This window comes from Solanum stenotomum, chromosome 5, assembly GCF_019186545.1.
Source record: "Solanum stenotomum isolate F172 chromosome 5, ASM1918654v1, whole genome shotgun sequence".
NCBI classification, from domain to species: domain Eukaryota; kingdom Viridiplantae; phylum Streptophyta; class Magnoliopsida; order Solanales; family Solanaceae; genus Solanum; species Solanum stenotomum.
In genome coordinates, this window is record NC_064286.1 from 46,258,720 (window position 1) to 46,278,211 (window position 19,492).

The following is a 19,492-nucleotide window of genomic DNA, read 5'->3' on the forward strand; positions in this document are numbered from 1 at the left end:
TAGACTTTGAAGGTACTTATGATATGTTGCCTTATGATATGATGACCTATGCATGATAATATGGTTTATGACTTTTGCTTTCCAATGTATTCATGATGAGTTCAAATTTGGTAACGTGTATGGTTTTCAACTAAAATGTCCTTTTTAGCATGACTTCATGATTTCTTGCATGACTATCATACTTGGTTCATTTTTGTACTAACCCATATTTTTTATATTTTTCCCAAGTGTAGGGTCCAGTTCTCAAGGTGGTTCCCATTATGGCTAGAGCTTGGAATTGATCTTTCTCCTTGCTAGTTGGTGAGTCCTCATGGTTCGAGGATGGATATTGTCATTTAGTAGTTTCCTTCTTGTACTTTTATTTTCGGATTTGGTTGTTAAGGGCTGTGACCATTTTTTTCCCTTTGATTGTAATAGATGGTTATTTGAGACAAGTCTAGACTTTCGCTTTGTTTTTATGAAAAAATTCTTAAGACTCGAAATGTGTTTTACTCTCTATTGTTCTTTACTTATGTTTTGATATGCTAAGTGGCTTACATGGTTCCTTTCGGGATCCTATGTGCCATGTTACGTCTAAGGGGTACCCTTGGGTCGTGACATAATATACTGAAAAAGTTGGGGAATTGCACAACCAATGATGAGACTTCAAATAGATTAACATGGGACAAAAAGCTGATTTTTTAAACTATGTCAAAGCAGCCTACTTAACCTTTTGTGCCCAGAACAAGATGGTGGAAAGTTAGCCGTGAAAACGAGATGATTCGAATCTTAACTCCTACTGTATGAAAATTTACACAAAAAATCATCAAAAAGGTCAATATTTTCATCTAAGGTAGCCATTGATTTCATAGAAGATTAAATTCTAATAACAAATAGAGAAATTGTTCTCTATCTAGGTTCATCATGATCCTTCGTCGTTAAATATGACGAAGCGACAAATATCACATGCCCATATTTCTCTTGCTTAATATTCAGACTCATAATACACTTCACAAAATTGAGTCAACTAAAAGAAAGCTCAACCCAATAATCTATTACTAATTGTACATAAGAAAACAGAGTAGATTATCATGAAACTTTAAACCTATTTAATGTTAGAAAAAAGGAAGAAGAAGAAGAGTAACTTGAATAAAACAAGAAAACAATACAGTTTATGAAAGAAACAAGCAACTCGATTTAATTAGAAGATGAAGCAAACCTATGTTTTTCACCGAGCAGATAATATAAGCAGCAACTACACAACAACAACAAGACACCGCTGCTATGGAAATTCGCTGGTGTTGAGATTAGAGCAGAGTTTCGATGGAAATACTATGGAAGAGTGTCAGTTCTGATTTGAAGAGAAAGCTATTACAAGTTGCGACCAAATTCCTGAAATTAAAGACTTCTCCTTCTTTTGTTTTTACTTTTCAGAAGTCGAGCAGATTTTTTCCTTTTTTGGCTTCTATTAAAAATATTTGGCGCCTAAATTTTGGTGAAAAAAAAAGCTTTTCTTTTTAAGTATTAAAATTAATTGGCTGGAAGTATATTTTCCCGCTTAAGTCCTTCAATTAGAATTTGGGACGAATTAATAAGTTCTTTAGGGATCGAATTTAGTATCTTCACAATAAAATATATAAATAAGGACCGGAATATAATATCATTCTAATACATATATCTTTAGATACGAGATTACTAACTTGCCCCTAAATGTTGGTCTTAACTGACAGCTTTTCTTGTAGTGATGGGATGTTAACCAATTTATTGTAATCAATCGCACTCTTATCTCTATCTTCTTGCCCCCTCTCTCTATATCATCTTTTTGTATTCAGGTTTTTAGTAGTAACTAATTTGATATTTGTTGATGAATTTAGATTCTTTGTGATATTAATGGCTCTAGGATCAATGGTGGTCAGTTAGATACCACAATTATTGATCGTCTTTAAAGGTCAATCTAGGACTAGAATTGTTGCTCATCTCTAATAAATAAGCTAGGACTAGAAATGATGCTAGCCTATAAAGCTATTTTAGGACCAGCTTGTTGTTCATCTTTAAAACTACTCTAGGACCAGTTTGTTAAGGTCGCAAAACCTATTCTAGGAGCAGAATGTTAATGGTTTCTAACGCTATTCTAGGACCAGCTAGTACACTCGTCTCTAAAAATTTACATGGACCAGGTTACGGCAGGTCGCAAAAGAGGTTTAACAACCTGAATACCAAGATATATATGGTCTATATGATATCAGATTTGTAGTCGCTAAATGGAGTTCACGACCTGGGTTTTTCCCGTCCCAAAACAATTCAGGAACCAGATTTTTTACCCCATCCTTACTAACCACTAGTGACGGAAGTATCTAGGACGGGTGGCGAACAAATTTTTCTGGTCTCAGTTTCTCATTTGAGACCAGATTTGAACTTTCAGGGACTATATTTTCCTTCCTAATTAGAGACTATTTTTCTTGTAGTGTTAGAGCCCCCCTGGTTCTTCTTCTTGATGTTTATGAGCTTCTTTATCTCCTTTTTAAAAATTAATTTCATAGGCAAGTTTATGATAGCCTTTTTTGTATAACTTTTCAGTTTCTTGTTGAATTGGCTTCTCCCATATTGCAATTCTCCAAGGAATCTTGGTGCACAAATAAAAAAAATCACTTTTTTATCTTTAGCAGTCTCCTTCCCTGCTTAGGAGAACAAGTTCTCGAATAAATTTCTCTAATACTGTTGCTAGTATTTTAACTTCTTCTTGGAGATCTTTGAGAATTTGGTTCGTTATACTTTTTTCTTCAATCTTTAGCATATGGATTGACACTTATAAAGAGTTTATTAATTATCAAAACTTCACATGATCGTGAATGTAGATCCAAAGATTATTGTGTCGTCACGTGATTTTGAATGTAGATCCATAGATCATTGTGCTTTAATAAATTGTATCACGCATCCTCAAAATTCATAAATCACAATTTAAAGGATATAGAAAGCATCTTTTAGAAGGAAGAGGCTCCAAAATGCAAAACGACCGAATGAATCGTTACATAGCTTCAAGTACCCCAAGATGAGAGTGATTAGAACAAATACCACAAATATAATTTTAACATAGTGAAAGACTATCAAGTAAAGTACTTATCTTGCATCCGTGTAACTCCAAGAATTGAACCTGAAATAAAAAAAAATCAAACTCTAAATCAGAAGTGTGCTATTTGAGATGCAAATGTACTGGGCTCAAGTGTTCTTTATACCAAAGAAAGTGATCTAGTTATTCACTAGTATTTGTCGAACCTTCTTATGGATGGGGAGCAATGAGACGTTTAGAAGAGCTTTGGTGGCTTGAAAAACCTTGTGTAAGCCCAAATCTGTTGTAGGATTGAGCTTGATAGACTACCACTTATGGAACAACACAGCTATCTGTAAACTCTTATGGGCCATCGCTTCTAAGAAAGACAATTTTTGGGTTCACTGGATTCACAACTTCTACATAAAAAAAAGAAAAACATATCTGGATGAAATAGCAATCCCTAAACAAGTTGGTTTGTTAGGAAGATCCTCGAAGCTCGAAAGTGGCTTATGAATTTGATATGGTTGAAGAGTTGCATAAGTGTACACATCAATGAGTGTTCAGTATCAAGAGAATGTACAAGTCATTCCTACCACAATTCCCTAAAGTTCCCTGAAAGTTTCTCACACTGGGAAAGGCATGTTGCAAAAGCACTAGTTCACCAAAGACTTGCCACAATTGATAGACTAAGCAAATGAGGTATAATTGTTTCTGCTGGGTATATATTATGTAATACAGGCTCGACGGAACTATTCTACCATCTTTTTTTCGAGTGTGAATACTCCGATCCACCAACATATGGGATTCACTCTTCAGATGGATAAAAGGGCCTAGACAGATAGGAAGTTGGGAGGATGAACTACAATGGGTGTTAAATAGAGGCCATAGAAATACTGGGCTGAATGTACGCAACAAGTATCTACCATATATGGAATTAACGGAATTCATGAAGATGATTCTCACAACAGTGCACACTTGCTGCCAAGTTGTTAAAGGAAATTTGTCTCCAACTGCACAACAAAGGACAGTTAAATTTGAAGTGGAAGCCAATTCTTGATCATTTGAATGTTTACCATGTCTAGATAAAAAATTGTTGTAAATATAACATATAAATAGTTAGTTGATCTCTTAAGGACTAGTTCTAGAGTCTAAAATGAACTAGAGGTGTATATATGCTATTTGGTTGAATGAAAATTACAGTTTGGCAAAAAACTAAGGGATAGAGGCAATATTCTCTTCAAACCAATATACAAATAAACTAAATTGATTTTCTATTTGTAGAAAAAACAATTGTTGTAAGACTTGCCAAAAACTAGTGGCAAAATGTCTACTTGAGTTACTAGCAAACTGTCTACTTGACTAGTAAATATATTCGAAAAGAATAAAAAATGTCCTTAAACTACATAGAATGAATAAAAATGTCATCCATTTATAATTGGCGGAATGACCTGAGAGGCTCTTGTACTTGGCACCGTTTGGACCCTTATACTTATGACTTTGTCAACTAAACCTTTTAACTCACCAAAACTCAATATTTTAAACCCCTCTGATCATTGACCGACCTTATGTGGCATTAAAATGGCTAAGTTGGAAAAGTGCATGACTACACGCGTTTTAAAGCATGTAAATGCAATATTTTATTTTTAAAAAAAATTATAATAAATTTACAATAATAAAAATCTCAAATTCTTCATCTTCTTCAACCCTTACCCCGCCCAACCCACCCCCACTCTACCCCTTATTCTTATTCTTCAGCCCTAACACAGCCCTGCCCCCACCCCTACCCCTACCTTTCTTCTTCGTCCTCATTCATCACTCCCTCTTCTGTTTCATACCTCACTCTATGCTACTTTGTTCTTCCTTTTTTGATGGACACCTCATCATTACCATCATAAGAAAAAAATTAACAAAGTTTTTGCTAGAACATATACTCATTTGCCATTTTTATAAGGGAAAAGGCCCAAAAATGTCCATAACCTATTAGAAAAGGTTCAAAAATGTCTTCCTTCCACCTATTGGTTTAAAAATATCCTTAAGATTTTTTTAGACTCAAAAATACCCTTTAGTTAATAGAAATCTGATGTGGAATCTAACTAAATAAGTGGCCCACATAACTTTTTGTTATCAAATAAATAAACCTTACACTCGAACCATTTTTGATAAATCTAACCCAATTTTCGTATCTTTAATTTTATACCTACTGTTAATTGCTTGTTTTTGTCACATGGAGATTTAAACTTTTCTTTTTCTCATCTTTTCTGACTATCACTTTTGAAAAGGATTAAAGCTAGAATTTTTTCTAAATTTAGAATTAGTTCAAACTTCATACATATGGTTTATAAAGCATCATATGAAAATATTTTAATTGCTTGCTTTCATCTCTTGTTTAATCCGTATGTCTGATTTTTTAAATAACAAAACTTTACAAACACATTGGGTTTATTCGGCTAGTTTTGAATTGGAAGTTATTGTTCTTAAAGAAAGAAAGAAGAGGAAGAAAAACAGAAAAAAAAAAACATTCAAATTGATAGTGAAACGGGTTTGGGTTGGGTGGGGTTTATTTTATTTGATAAAAAAAATAGCTGGACCAATGAAACTTTGCCACTTGTGTAGTTAAATTTCACGTCAGATTTCTATTAACTAAAGGGTATTTTTGAGTCTAAAAAAATGTTGAGGTTATTTTTAAATCAATAGGTGGAAAGAGGGCAATTTTGAACCTTTTCTGATAAGTTAAAGACATTTTTGAGCTTTTTCGCTTTTTATAATCTTAATTTTTGAAAATCTATTGCTTGAATTTTAAACTTGAAGTTTTCTTGATATCTCTCTTTACCAAATCAAAATAAATAAAAACCCCCCTTTAAAGCATACCAATGATTAATTACAATTTATTACATTGCAGGGTCTCATAAGTTTTTGTGATTGAAAAAGATTTTTGGTGCAAATTAAAGAAGTGAAAGCCAAAGGTGATTTTTTCATTTTTGGGAGAGGGGTGGGGGTGGGAAAGAAGAAGGTGAAGTGGGGAATGAGAGACATGATTACACTGAGAGAGAAAATTGTATTTTTTTGATATTATTTATTTTTAAATATTTAATTTTTGATGTGTCTTTGAAAAAAAGTTAATAATTATGATATGTTATTAAAAAATGACATGAAATTTCATGTGTAAAACAAGTGTACTACACTCATACTTATCAGATGAGAAAAGGATTTAAAATATCGTGTTTCGGTTAGTTTAAGGGTTGAGTTGACAAAATTATAAATATAAGAATTCAACTTACAAACAGTGTCAAATACAAGAGTCTCTCAAATCATTTCGCATTTAGAATTTTTTTCCAAAAATATCCTACCTTACCATCAATTCTTTAATCCAAAAATACCCTCCTTTTACCATCAATTTTTTAATCTTAAAATACCCTTATAAGAAAGGGACCAAAAAACAAGCAAAAAAAGGCCAAAAGAAGAAGAAAATGAAAGTGGGATCTGCACACGTGACCCACCAAATATCCAAAATCGAACAGAATCCCACAATTATTCCAGAATCTCAATAAATAAATATAAAAAAAAAAAAAAAAAAAACCCTTTCACCTCTCAAAACACATTCATCATAATGCGGCCAAAGATCCAATTCTCTCAAATGATCCCTAAACTCCAATTCTCTCTGATCAAATTCAGTTTTCGTCAAACATTTCTGCAGTAAAATCTCTCTAAGTTAGAATTTTGGGTATTCGATTAATCCACTCCAGGTAATTTCATGCGTTAAATCGTATTATAATGTAACAAATTTGATATGATAGAATTTTTTTTGACTTAGGGTTTCAACTTTAGGATTTCGAACGACTCGATCTATAATATTCTCGCCAATCGTCATATTGTATTGCATTTGTTACAATATTCGATTGTGATTATAATGTGAGTTTTTTTTTTTTTTTTTTTCAGAAACCATGGAAAATGTACCTATTTTTATAAAGCACAATGGAGTATGGGAAAGTGATAATAGTTTTGTGAATTTTTCTGTTAATGGTGTTTTGGTTAGTTCTGGATGCAATTTTGAAGAATTAGTTTCCGTTATAGCGAATCAGCTTGAGAAGGATTTGGATACCAATTTGATAGATATTAAGTACATAGTGAAGGATGGATATCCACCTATGACGGTACACAGTGATATGAGTGTTAGAGTGTATATTGAACTGAAAAGGATGAATGCAGAATTCACAATGTATCCGCTTTGCGTAACGTTTAAGGATAAGTGTACTGCTGGAAGTTGCTCAAATGTGAACCCTGCTACTGTTTCATCTGATGGTATACAGAGTGAAAATAGACCTGATATATACTTGCCTGATGCCGTTGAGATGATAAGTCCTGTTCGTGGAAAGGATTGTGATGGTATACAGGGTGATGATAAAGGTATAATGAACAACCAAGATACCGTTGAAATGATGAATTCTGTTCATGGGGAGGATTCTAATGGCGTACGAGGTGATGAGGAAGGTATTATAAACAACGTAGATATTGTTGAGCCAATAAGTTCTGTTCATGGGGAGGATTGGAATGGTATACAAGATGATGATAGAGGTATAGTATTAATAGACAATCCACGGCATCAAGATGTTGAAGAGGGTCAATTGTACCTAGACAAAGAGACCATCGTCAATGTTATGAGGCATTATGCTATCCGAAATAACTTTCAGTTTAGAGTCGAAAGGTCGAGTAGCACCAGGTATTGCATGATATATATATATTGTATATATTTTATCTCGAGTGCATTTGATGATTTTAAATTGAATATTGATAGTGTATATGTATATATATTACCAACAGTTATTGTCTTTTATGCCCGGAAGAAAATTGTTCCTGGTGTTTTAAGTCTTCAAGCCTGCACAAGTCAAAGCTTTTTAAAATAAGAATGTTCAATGATGTTCACACGTGCTCGATAGAGGAAAGATTACATTCACGTCTCTCTTCTGCGGGGATCATTGGAGGTATGATTAGGAACAAGTATGCTGACTCGGAATCTGTATATTCTCCAGCAGATATAATACGTGACATGAAAAAAGATTACGGTGTGGATTTGACCTATATGAGGGCTTGGAGATCGAAGCAAAAGGCTCTTAAACTGTTGAGAGGGAACAAAATTGAATCATATGGGAAGCTGCCGAGCTACCTGTACATGTTGATGCATACAAACCCTGGATCCATAGTGAGACTACAAAAATCAGAAGGTGGCTCCTTTATGTATGTTTTTGTATCGTTGGATGCGTCAATTAAAGGATGGAAATATTGCAAGCCTATTGTGATAGTTAATGCGAGCTTGCTAGAATCAGCACACAGGGGGACTTTAATCATGGCTTACACACAAGATGCAGCGGGTGAGTTAAAATAACAAATGAAAACATTTATAAATCATTGAAGTTGCACATTTGTTATATTCGAAAAATACCTAGGGTATACGTGTGTTATATAATCAATACATATGCAGTGTATATTATCTGTAAAAAAAAAAAAGAAGGGCAGCCGGTGCACTAAAGCTCTCGCTATGTGCAGGGTCCGGAGAAGGGCCCAACCACTAGGGTCTATCGCATGCAGTCTTACCTTGCATTTCTTCCAGATGTTGTTTCCATTCTAAATAAATTGTACATATGTAATAAAAATATTTTAATTCAAAAAATGGATTGTGTGCCTGCTATTTAACATCATCGTTGCAATATTATACCTGTTGTGTATTTGACACTGTTGATTTACTCTAATATATGTTTATACAAGTATTTTGATTGACTTAAACAGGTAGAATATTTTTGCTCGCATACAGCGTGGTTGATTCGGAGAATGATGCATCTTGGAAGTGGTTCTTCGAAAGGTTCAGGGACGCTTATGGTGCTAGGGAAGGGATGTGCATAGTATCGGACATGCATGAAAGCATCTCAAAAGCGACCTCGATTGTGTATCCAGAAGTGCTTCACTGTATATGTATGTTCCATTTGTGGAACAACATAAAGACGAGGTACACAAAAATTCATACACCTGTCAAGGAACTGTTCTTCGCATCAGCCAGAGCATATACGATTGAAGAATTTGAGCGCCATATGGTTGCGATAAATAATATTGATAAGAGGGTCGGAGAATGCTTGTTAGATGTTGGATATCATAGATGGTCTAGAGTGCATTCCAAAGTCAACGGGACCACGATTATGACTTCAAACATTGTGGAGTCGATGAATACAGTGAACAATCATGCAAGAGATTTACCAATACTGCATTTGCTGGAATACATGACGAAGTTGGTTCAAGATTGGCACTATGCGAACAAGATAAATGCAGTAGAGACATCCACAGAGCTGGGCAAAAAGTATGAAGAAATCATGAAGGAAAATTACACTACATCTCAGAGGATGACGGTAAGATGCCATTACCATGTTTTTTTTCATGCCAAAAAATGAAAAATTGAAATACTTCATAAAAGTATGATAAATAGTGTATATGTATTGTATACAATGTATATATGTAGTGTATTACTGAGCATCTTTTTCCAAAATGTAGGTGAAGCCTTCCTCTGATTACGTATACAGTGTTGTTGACGATGAAAAACAATTTGTGGTGAACCTGAGAGAGAGAAGTTGCACTTGCATAAGGTTTCAAATAGATGAAATGCCGTGCCCACACGCTCTGGCAGTTATAACGTTCAAAAGCATGGATGCATATCAATACTGCTCGGTTTACTACAACAAGGATCACTTGCTGAAAACGTATGACATATGTACGTATCCAGTTCCCAATGAAAGCACTTGGGACATTCCTAGAGAGGTCTTAGAAGAAGTAGTTCTACCACCTACGGGGAAGATTAGACCGGGGAGGCCAAAAAGGTTGAGAATCTAGTCATCGCGACCTAAGAGGTGAAAACTTCATGCGGACACACATAGGGTTACAATCACTTACAACCAAAGACGTACAGTAATTTATCGAGGAAAACTTGACACATTTGTTAGTTTTTCTCTCCTTTTCTTTTAATTCAATCATTGTCATTGTTCATGAATTACAATGAATTGTCTATGGAGCTTAATGATTAGTGTATTTTATTTTTTTTTGCATATCAGGGCATTCTTGGTTTGATATGAAATAATAATATAATGTACTTGTAGCTGACAAGACTATTCTCAATAACTTGGCGTTAGTTGACAACTATGACCTTTAATTTTAGGTATGCACAAGTAGGCACCTAAACTTGTATAAAATTGAACAAATTGACACATTCATCCTGCATGGCACCCCTACATGGCAATTTTGCGTCCTACATGGCGTCCTACGTGTATATTGCCACGTAGGACACGTGTGTCTACTTGTTCAATTTTATACAAGTTTAAGGGGTTGTTTGGTTTGAATACTAGTTATGTTGGGATTAGTTTTTATTGCTTGTTTGGTTTGTCAAATTCAAACTAATATTCATTGTATAATTTTGAGAATAAGTTGTTTGTTTACAAAAATACCCTCACCTTATTTAGTTTTTTTTTTTTTACATTTTCTTTGCAAGCTTTAATTATTCATTCTTAAAAATAAAATTTTCATCTTATTTAGCTTAAATATTTTTGTATGTGCATTTCCATGATTGTGCCGTATGTTTTTTAATTTAAACGTTCATCTTATTCAACTTAAAAATTAAACTTTCATCTTATTTAGCTTAAAAATAAAATGTTCATCTTATATAGCTTAAAAATAAGATTTTCATCTTATTTAGCTTAAAAATAAAACTTTCATCTTATTTAGTTTAAAAATAAAACTTTCATCTTATTTAGCTTAAAAATAAAACTTTCATTTTAAGTTTATTAAAGTAAAATATAATTTTTAAGTGAGTAATAAACTATTTAATGAAAAATATCTAATTTAATAGTGGAGTGAATATTTTAAGAGAAATCAAAATATAAATAAACATAATAATTACACAAATAAATTCAACTTATAATATATTCATAAATAAAAATTATATTTATAAAATGTAAATTTTTAATAGAAAAATATATTTATCATAAAAACAACGAATAATTAAGATTGTGAATGTTATTATAAATGTTGTTAAAAATCATGATAATATGTGTGAATGTAAAAGTGGTGTATAAAAGAGAGTTTAAGGGGGTATTTTTGTTAATTTATACACTTTATTCCATGATAACTTATCCTGGGATTACTATGCCACCCCCAGCGAGGGATAATTTATCCCAGGACTAATTGTTAATCCTGGGATAAGTTATCCCTACCTTTGCAACCAAACAATGAATTAAAGGCATAAATTCACCCTTCAACTTGTCCCGAAAAGTCAGTTACACGCTTAAACTATCATGACGACCTATTACACACTTATTCTTGTTAAAACTGTAACTAATACCACCTCAGAACTGACGTGGAAATTTAATTAAATTAAAAAATAAAATAGGCGCGTTAGAGTCGAAAATAAAGTAAAAATAAATAAATTTTTGACCCCCACCCCCCTCTATTCTCCTTCTTCGTGCTCATCTTTTCTTATTCTCCTTTAGAGTTCTTCTTTATTTTTTCTTGTCACAACTCTACAATTTCTCACTCAATTTCATCATTACTTGAGAATTCTCCACTAATTTCCACCGATTCACCAAGAAAAGTAATTTGCTAATCTATATTTTACAACCCAGTAACATCAAAAGAACATTGAAGTGTCTAACCCCTAAATCCCCAAACCATTAATACCTAGAAAAGTTAATTGTTCCCCACCCCCATATATCAAAATTATCAATTGTACACAGCACTGCAGATTTGATAGAGCAGGGGTTTGGGTTCAATGACGATTTATACATAGCAAAATCAAAATTGGCTCGACAATATAAAATTGATCGGTATCAAACTAAAATATTTATTTCAAGTTTCACAACTCATTACCATCAAAACACTAATAACTAAAAAAAAAATTCAAAACAAAACATTACCAGTTAAGGTTCATTTGACTCATATTTGAAAACCCAGAAGAAAGGACGGTGTTTAAATAGGGCTAAGAAGCTAAGAAAGATAAGTTTTGGGTTTAAAATTCATGTCAGTGATGATGACAAGCGGGATGAAATCGTATTGGGTAATAACTTTGATTTAATTTGATATCCATGTCCCCACTCCTTCAGGAACATTCCAAATCGTTGCTACTCCGTCGATTAACTTGTCTGTCACAATAGTTTGTATTGTATATGTTATAATCAGAAGAAATAATTGAAAATGGAGTCATTCAGGTGAGGAAGAAGAGAAAAAAATAAAGAAAAAAATGGTGTCATTCAAGTGAGGAAGAAGAGAGAAGATAGAGGTAAAAATGGCTGTGAAAAAAGTGAAAAAAAAAAAAGGAGAAAGAAGATAGAGGTAAAAATGGTTGTGAAAAAAGTGAAAAAAAAAAAGGAGAGAGAAGATAGAGGCAAAATTGGTTGGGAAAAAAGTAAAAAAATTAAAAAAAATTACACGTGTATGCTTGCATAGATCTGGCAGGCGCGTGCACACAACGCTAGTATGTGTGACTGGTTTTGTACATTAGAAGGTGGTATTAATTACACTTTTAACAAGAATAAGTGTGTAAGAGATCACCATGATAGTTTAAGCGTGTAACTGACTTTTCGAAATAAGTTCAGGGGTGAATTTATGCATTTTTCCTTAATTCATCTTATCCATCACACCAAATGACCCCAAGTAGGGGCGGACCCATGTGGTCTCCAAGGGTTCACCCAAACCCCCTCGGCAAAACATTACATTGTGTATATAAAGTAAATTTTTTGTAATTCTATAGATATATACATTTTGAACCCCCTAAATAGCAAAGAGAAGTTGATGGCGTAGTGGCAAGGCCCCCAGAAATTAAGTTGTGCGTCACTAGTTCGAATTTCAGTGAAAGTGTTTTATTTTTTTCTTTTTCAGTTTCAGCTTTTTTTAGTTTTTTTTTTTTTAGTTTCAGTTCAATTTTTCATTTTTTTAAGTGTTTTTTTTACTTTAAAAAACGTGCTAAAAGTGTGGTTTTAAACCCAACAAAATTCAAGGTTCCCATTTCTAAAGGCTTATTTACACGTTTATACTTTTAGTTTTCGAACCCCCTGAACGAAAATCCTGGGTCCGCCACTGCCCCCAAGTGTCTACTTGTGCACAGTCAAAGTTGGAGGGCATAGTTATCTGTTGAAGTTAAGTTAAGGGTCATGTTTATGGATTATGTCTTCTCAAAAGCAAGGAAAGTCTCTTTCAAACAGTTCTAATTAAGGCTCACAATTGAATTACTCAACTCTTTTAAGAATTTTTTTAGCACTTAAAAAAGCATATCTAATATCAACATTACTGTAATACATGTTTAAGTATTAATAGGGAGAATAGATCTAGTACTAAAAAATGTAACTTTATCTATGTATTATCAATATCTATCATTTTTTACTTTGAAAATAAAAATTGTTTATTTTTTCAAATTTTATAATGAAACTTGTTCGAACATGCATTTAGAGTGAAAATAAATAAATTAAATTTTTTACTCAACAATATGCATGATTGCTAAAGACACAGAGATACGTGCATCCCTAGTCCTACTCAACCTGAATCTCGAGCAAATTTTGTTGGATTGTCTACTTCTTGGATCTCTTTGTGGTTTAGGCTCAGGCCCAAAAACTTGGCCAGCCTCTGTCTAGATAACTGGTCCAAATTTATTATGTAGACTATCCATGTTCACAACAAAAAAAAAAAATTGTCCATCTTAATGATCAACATATTGGATAAATCAGCAACCTCAATTAGACACTCAGATTCAGCAAAATGATCGGCCAATGTTTTAAAAGGCGGGGCGTTTTACTTAGTATAAGCTACGCTTCGAGATGTGGGGCGTAAGCTTTATTGATCTTTAAATTTTTAATTTACAATATAGTATAATAATTTAATAACACAAAATTATAAAAGTACATCAAAAATTTGAAATAATTACAAACATGATTAAGGAAACTCATAGAAAATAAAACTTCTAACATGACTATACAAATATAAATAATCTAATATCTTAACTTTCTAATAATAAAATAACCATTATTTGTAAAAATATTTTTTTTGTCATACTATACAATTTACAATCAATAAAATTTACTAGTATTATAGTAAACTATCACTCCATCATGAATAAAAATAAAATTATTTTCAAATAGCTAAATAAAATATGATAATTTTGAGGCATATGACAAAACCATGAAGACCAATGATAAGTGAAAAAGTAAAATTTAGCTAGGTGTTTTTAAAAGAAATGTTACGTAATATATAATCACTTTCACAATGTTACCAAATAGTAAAGATGTGATACTACAACTTGTTATTTGAGTTACTCTCAATTATCTTCTTATCTCTATAGATTAAAAATTATTATGTATCATTCATTTATTCAAGAATTATGAGGGTCAAAAATGTTAATTAAAAATTTTAACACATAATTTGTGTAAGATCTATTAGGCGAGCCCCGAGCGTTGGGCGTTGGACATGCTTAGGGCGTACAATCGAACGCTTAGGGTGTAAGTCTTACAGAACTAAACCCCACACTTAAGTCTAAAGGCGTTTTGTTAGAGCCCCGCCACAGGGCGAGCCGAGACGAGTTCCAGAAGAGTCTTTTAAAACACTGTGATCAACTATACCTCTTAACTATTAAGTGAAAACTGAAAAACAAAAGAAATTGAACTTCCTACTATTGAAAAGTTGTTGTTTTTATGAAAAAATACTTTTGAAAATAAATAAATTTTGAAAATTTGGCCAAACACACAATTTCAAACTAAATATTATAGGTTTTGAAAAATATAAAATCAAATTCAAATAAAATTGATTTGATTCGATTTTTTCAATTCGAATTGATCTTTATTCAATCATAAGCACCTCTATTCATAAATAAAGAGGTACTTACCCATAAACCCTCGACTCAAGAGTGTATGATTGAAATTGCGCAAAATATATTTCTTCTCAATTTATTACTCGTATGTCGGTATGTGAAATTTAGCCAACCTGACATTATAGGCGTTTGGCCACAAATATCAATTAATTTTTCACAAGTTCAATGATAAAGTTTTATTTGGTTATGTATAATTGAGTCCGAATTCAAAAGGGCAAGTTTTTTCTTCAAAAAAACATAAACGGTATATCAAAAAAAAAAAAATCAAAATGGCAAAATCGCTACTGAAGGAGCGATATATTTTAATGCCGTCACGCCGTTAAAACCTTTATTTAAAATCACTGCTCCAGCATTGATTTTGGCCAATTTTTTTTTTTTTTTGTAAAATCACTGCCTTAGTGGCGTTATCCTAAAAAAAAAAGTTTAATCTTAAATCGCTGCTTCAGCGGCGTTTTTTTCTTTGAAAAAAAACTCTAAAATCGCTATCCAACGTTTTCTTTAAAATAAAATAAAATTTGTAGCCATTTTAATTTAAAAACTGAATTTGCTGCAATGGCAGCAATTTTCTAATTTTATTTTTTTAAAATTCTCTTCTTTGGCAGCAATTTTCCTTGATGTTTAAAAATTGCCAATTTTCCTTAATGTTTAAAAAAAATGGATAATTTACAAAAAAAAAAAATTAGAAAAACGCTGCTGAGGCAGTGATATTAATTCTAATTTTTTTTTTTGACAAAATCGCTGCTCCAATAGAGATTTTGAATGAAGTTTTTGACGGCATGCACGGCGTTAAAAGATAGCGCTCTCTAGGTAGCGATTTTACTGTTTTGATTTTTTTAAAAATTGATATACCGTTTATGTGTTTTTTAGGAAAAATTTGCCCTTTTGACTCCGGACTCATGTATAATTTTTATAAGAAAATATTTGGAATAATCTTATGCTATCAGTAATAGTAAATAAATCGATAGTAAAACCTTAACTTGCGGATCTATCAATATTCTCCTCAGTTTTCTTATGCAAGAGTTGATTTGTTAGACGATCACTCTATTAATGATAATAATTAAGGGATAAGGCACAAGTACCCCCTAGATTATGATCGAAATCTCAGAGACACACTTTAACTAAACTAAGGTCTTATTAACCTCTTGAATTTATTTTTTTGTAATTTTATACAATTTTTGTCGCACACTCCGTGATTCCACGCAATTGAGGCGCGTGAGAGATATTTGGATGTCACGTAAGCCAAAAAGGTGCACAAAATTTTTAAAAAATGGGTTAGGGGGGGTAATAGGACCTTAGTTTAGTTAAGGTATGTCTCTGAAATTTCAGTCATAGTCTAGGGGGTACTTGTACATTTTCCCAATAATTAACTAATAATTTTTTTTATTTTTTTTGTAGTTTTGAAACAGAAATTCACTCGTCATTACAACTACAAAGTCACTAAATTAATTACATTCAAGAGATATTTACTATTTATGATAAATATTGGTGAAAAAAATTTAACGCCAATTTTTTAAGAAATAAAAAGCCATCCGTTTTAATTAACCACTAAATTGACAAATCTGAACTGCTTAAATTAAATGAGTTTTAAATATATAATGTAGAGTTGAGGGGGGGGGGGGGTGTTAATTAAATTATGGGTTGAATATTTAGTGTAGGAGGACCTTTTTATTAAATTAATAAATGGGTTAAATATAGGGAAAATTATATATAATGACAAATTATTAATTCAAATTAAATGTTATAACCACAGTTTGATTTAATTGTGCCTCATAGCAAACTGTTGTCAGCCGCCTCTGTCCCTGAAATTCTCGCTCGCCACTCTCCCTCTCTCGCTCGCTAGTCTCTCCCTCGCCTCTCTCGCTTTATACAAAGAGAAATGTATAAATTGTGTTTCTGTTTGTATAAAGTGAGAGAAAATTGTATATACACATGCGAATACATATATCTTCGTCCTATACACTTATAATTATACAATACAAATATTCTCCTGCCCAGTTCTCTTTTGTCTTTTTCTCTTTCTCGCTTTATACAAACACAAATTATATAAAATACAATGTATAATTTATATTTGTATAAAGCGAGAGAGAGAGATTTGATATACAAACATTTTATTTCGATTCAGTTGTATACAAATTCAAATTTTATGCAGATATACAAACACATAAAATTGATCTTAAGAGGCTGCCAATGATTTATACAAACGAGAGGCCGACAACAATTTATAACAAATGGTGTGTCAGCGAAATTATACAAATCTAAAGAGGAACCAACGAATTATACTATTTGATGCTCCATAGCAAACATAAATATATAGGGTAGCAAATTAATAAATGGGTTGAATATATAGTGTAGCGGCTGTGGGGAGGGGGGAGTCTATATATATATATATATATATATGTATAGCGCATAAAATTCATGTGCTATAATGGGTCCGTTACAGAGAATCCATATAGTGAAACAAATTCTACGCTTATATTGATAATTAATGCAAATTATTTTTTACCCATTAATTAGTCCTTTATAAATTATTTAGGTTCGGACTCCTCTACTATGGAAGAAAAACCTTCCATATATAATAGCAGATCGGATTAAAATATTTTGTCAATTTATTATTGGGGAACTTTCGCAATAGCCACTATAATAAACTTAATTATGCTCCATATCTATAGTTTGCATATTTATGGGTTGTAAATATTGTTTAAGCGGTCTCATTTGTATAATTCGCGGATTTGTATAATTCGCAGGTACATTTGTATAATTCAGTTATTTTTGTATAAACTTGAAATAACTAACTTATACAATTACAAACATCTTAAGTGTAAACAATTATACAAATTATATTATACAAATTTTGAATTATACAAAAGTTATACAAATTATATTATACAAATTTTGAATTATACAAACGTGCAAATTATACGACACTAAAAAGTTATGCCGTGTAATTATAACTACAAGTAGGTTGTGAATTGTAATTAAGACAAACTAAAACTATGTTAACTAATTAACTAGTATATATTTGCTTATACGCGTAATTTTTTCTTTATTTTAACTTATCCATTATATTAAAATATTTTTTTTCATTTTATTGTCATATCAACAAAAAGGAAAGTTGAAAATTGAAGGTTAAAATCGATGGACGACCTCGATGTTTTGCTTATAACTGACCTACAACCGACAAACTCGACTAGGTAAAAAATTGTGGGTTGGTTTAAGGAAATCAATGGAATCCCTCGATTTCCTTGTTAAAATTGAGGGACGTCCATTTATTTTCTTAAATTAAAAATTGATATATATTTTTTAAAAAAATAAACCAAAGGACTTTGGCGATTTTATAAAGATTGCTCGATTTTTTTAGAAATATATAAAAAATATAGCTGCTTGAAATTAAACTCAAGTATTTTACCATGACATTGAAAAATCTACAGGTAAACTATACATGTGTTTTGATGAAATACTTTCATTACTACTTTTTTACGAAAATTGAGAGACTCCGTTGATTTTCTTTTTCACAAATATTTTTGTATATTTTTTTTAGCTCTTATCGCGAAAAATAATCAACAGACATCTATCGATCGGCTTCCTAAAAAATATTTCATTGATAAAACCTACATACTCCATTGATTTAATTTTTTTTTTAGTAGTGGCATTTGTAGCATATCAAAAAAAATATATTTTTTCATATTTTAATCTTAATACTAATTACTTATTCTTCAAATTATTTTTTTAAAATTTAAGATTAAAAATCAAAATAAAAATATTATGATAAAATTTAATATTAATCATCACTTCTTAATTAAGAACGTATAAAATTTTAAATAAAGGAGTAAAAATGAATAAAGGAGTGGTGCTCCCTTCACATACATAAACTTCTCCTCCCTGAGAATAATAATTTCTAACCAAGTACTCCGTTTCATTTATTTTTATTTTTTAGAATTGATTTGACACATCTTTTAAAAATAATAAATAAAATAACAATTTTATCGAATCACTCTTTGAATAAAATAAATTCAATAATTTGATAGATAATTATAGTCAATAATAAAAGCAGATTAGAAACTAAGTGATTGATTATGTATTAATTTTTCAAAATGAACAAATAAACATCGATGTTTATTTTTTACACAGTAAATAAGTAAAAGTGGATTTAGAATGGACTCCACACTATTGTGGCCACTTTACAAAACCTCTGAAATCATCATCACATGTTCTAAAACATTATAAATAGGAATGGAGTCACCATGCTTTAGTGAATTGATAAGTGAAGAAAACTTTAATTTGCAACTTGGCAGTAGAGACAAGATTTATAAGGTATATGCCCAATTTTTTTTTTATTTTTCTAATAATATTGAGATCATTTCATGTAACAGTTTAATTTTCCAGATCTAGAAGTAGCTTAATAAGTGGAGTACTACTATTTTTTCTTCTTAAAAAGTTACTAGTAGTTAGTATGGATAGTCGATATGTTCAAAATTCAATGTATAGAGAAAAATATTTAGGGATTAATAATTGTAATTAATTAGTAGTAGTGTAGATAATCCTAAACAACTCGTAATAAATACTCTCTCTAGAATTTTGGGATA

At 31.6% G+C, this 19,492-nt stretch overlaps 1 protein-coding gene across 1 annotated transcript; it reads left to right on the forward strand.

Annotated features, from left to right (window-relative positions):
• Positions 1-6,967: 6,967 nt before the first annotated feature.
• LOC125864493 (uncharacterized) lies at positions 6,968-9,898 on the forward strand. Its single transcript, XM_049544518.1, has 4 exons — positions 6,968-7,745; positions 7,847-8,394; positions 8,810-9,420; positions 9,563-9,898. The coding sequence occupies exons 1-4, from the start codon at positions 6,970-6,972 to the stop codon at positions 9,896-9,898; spliced, it is 2,271 nt and encodes a 756-aa protein (XP_049400475.1). The 5' UTR covers positions 6,968-6,969.
• Positions 9,899-19,492: the final 9,594 nt, after the last annotated feature.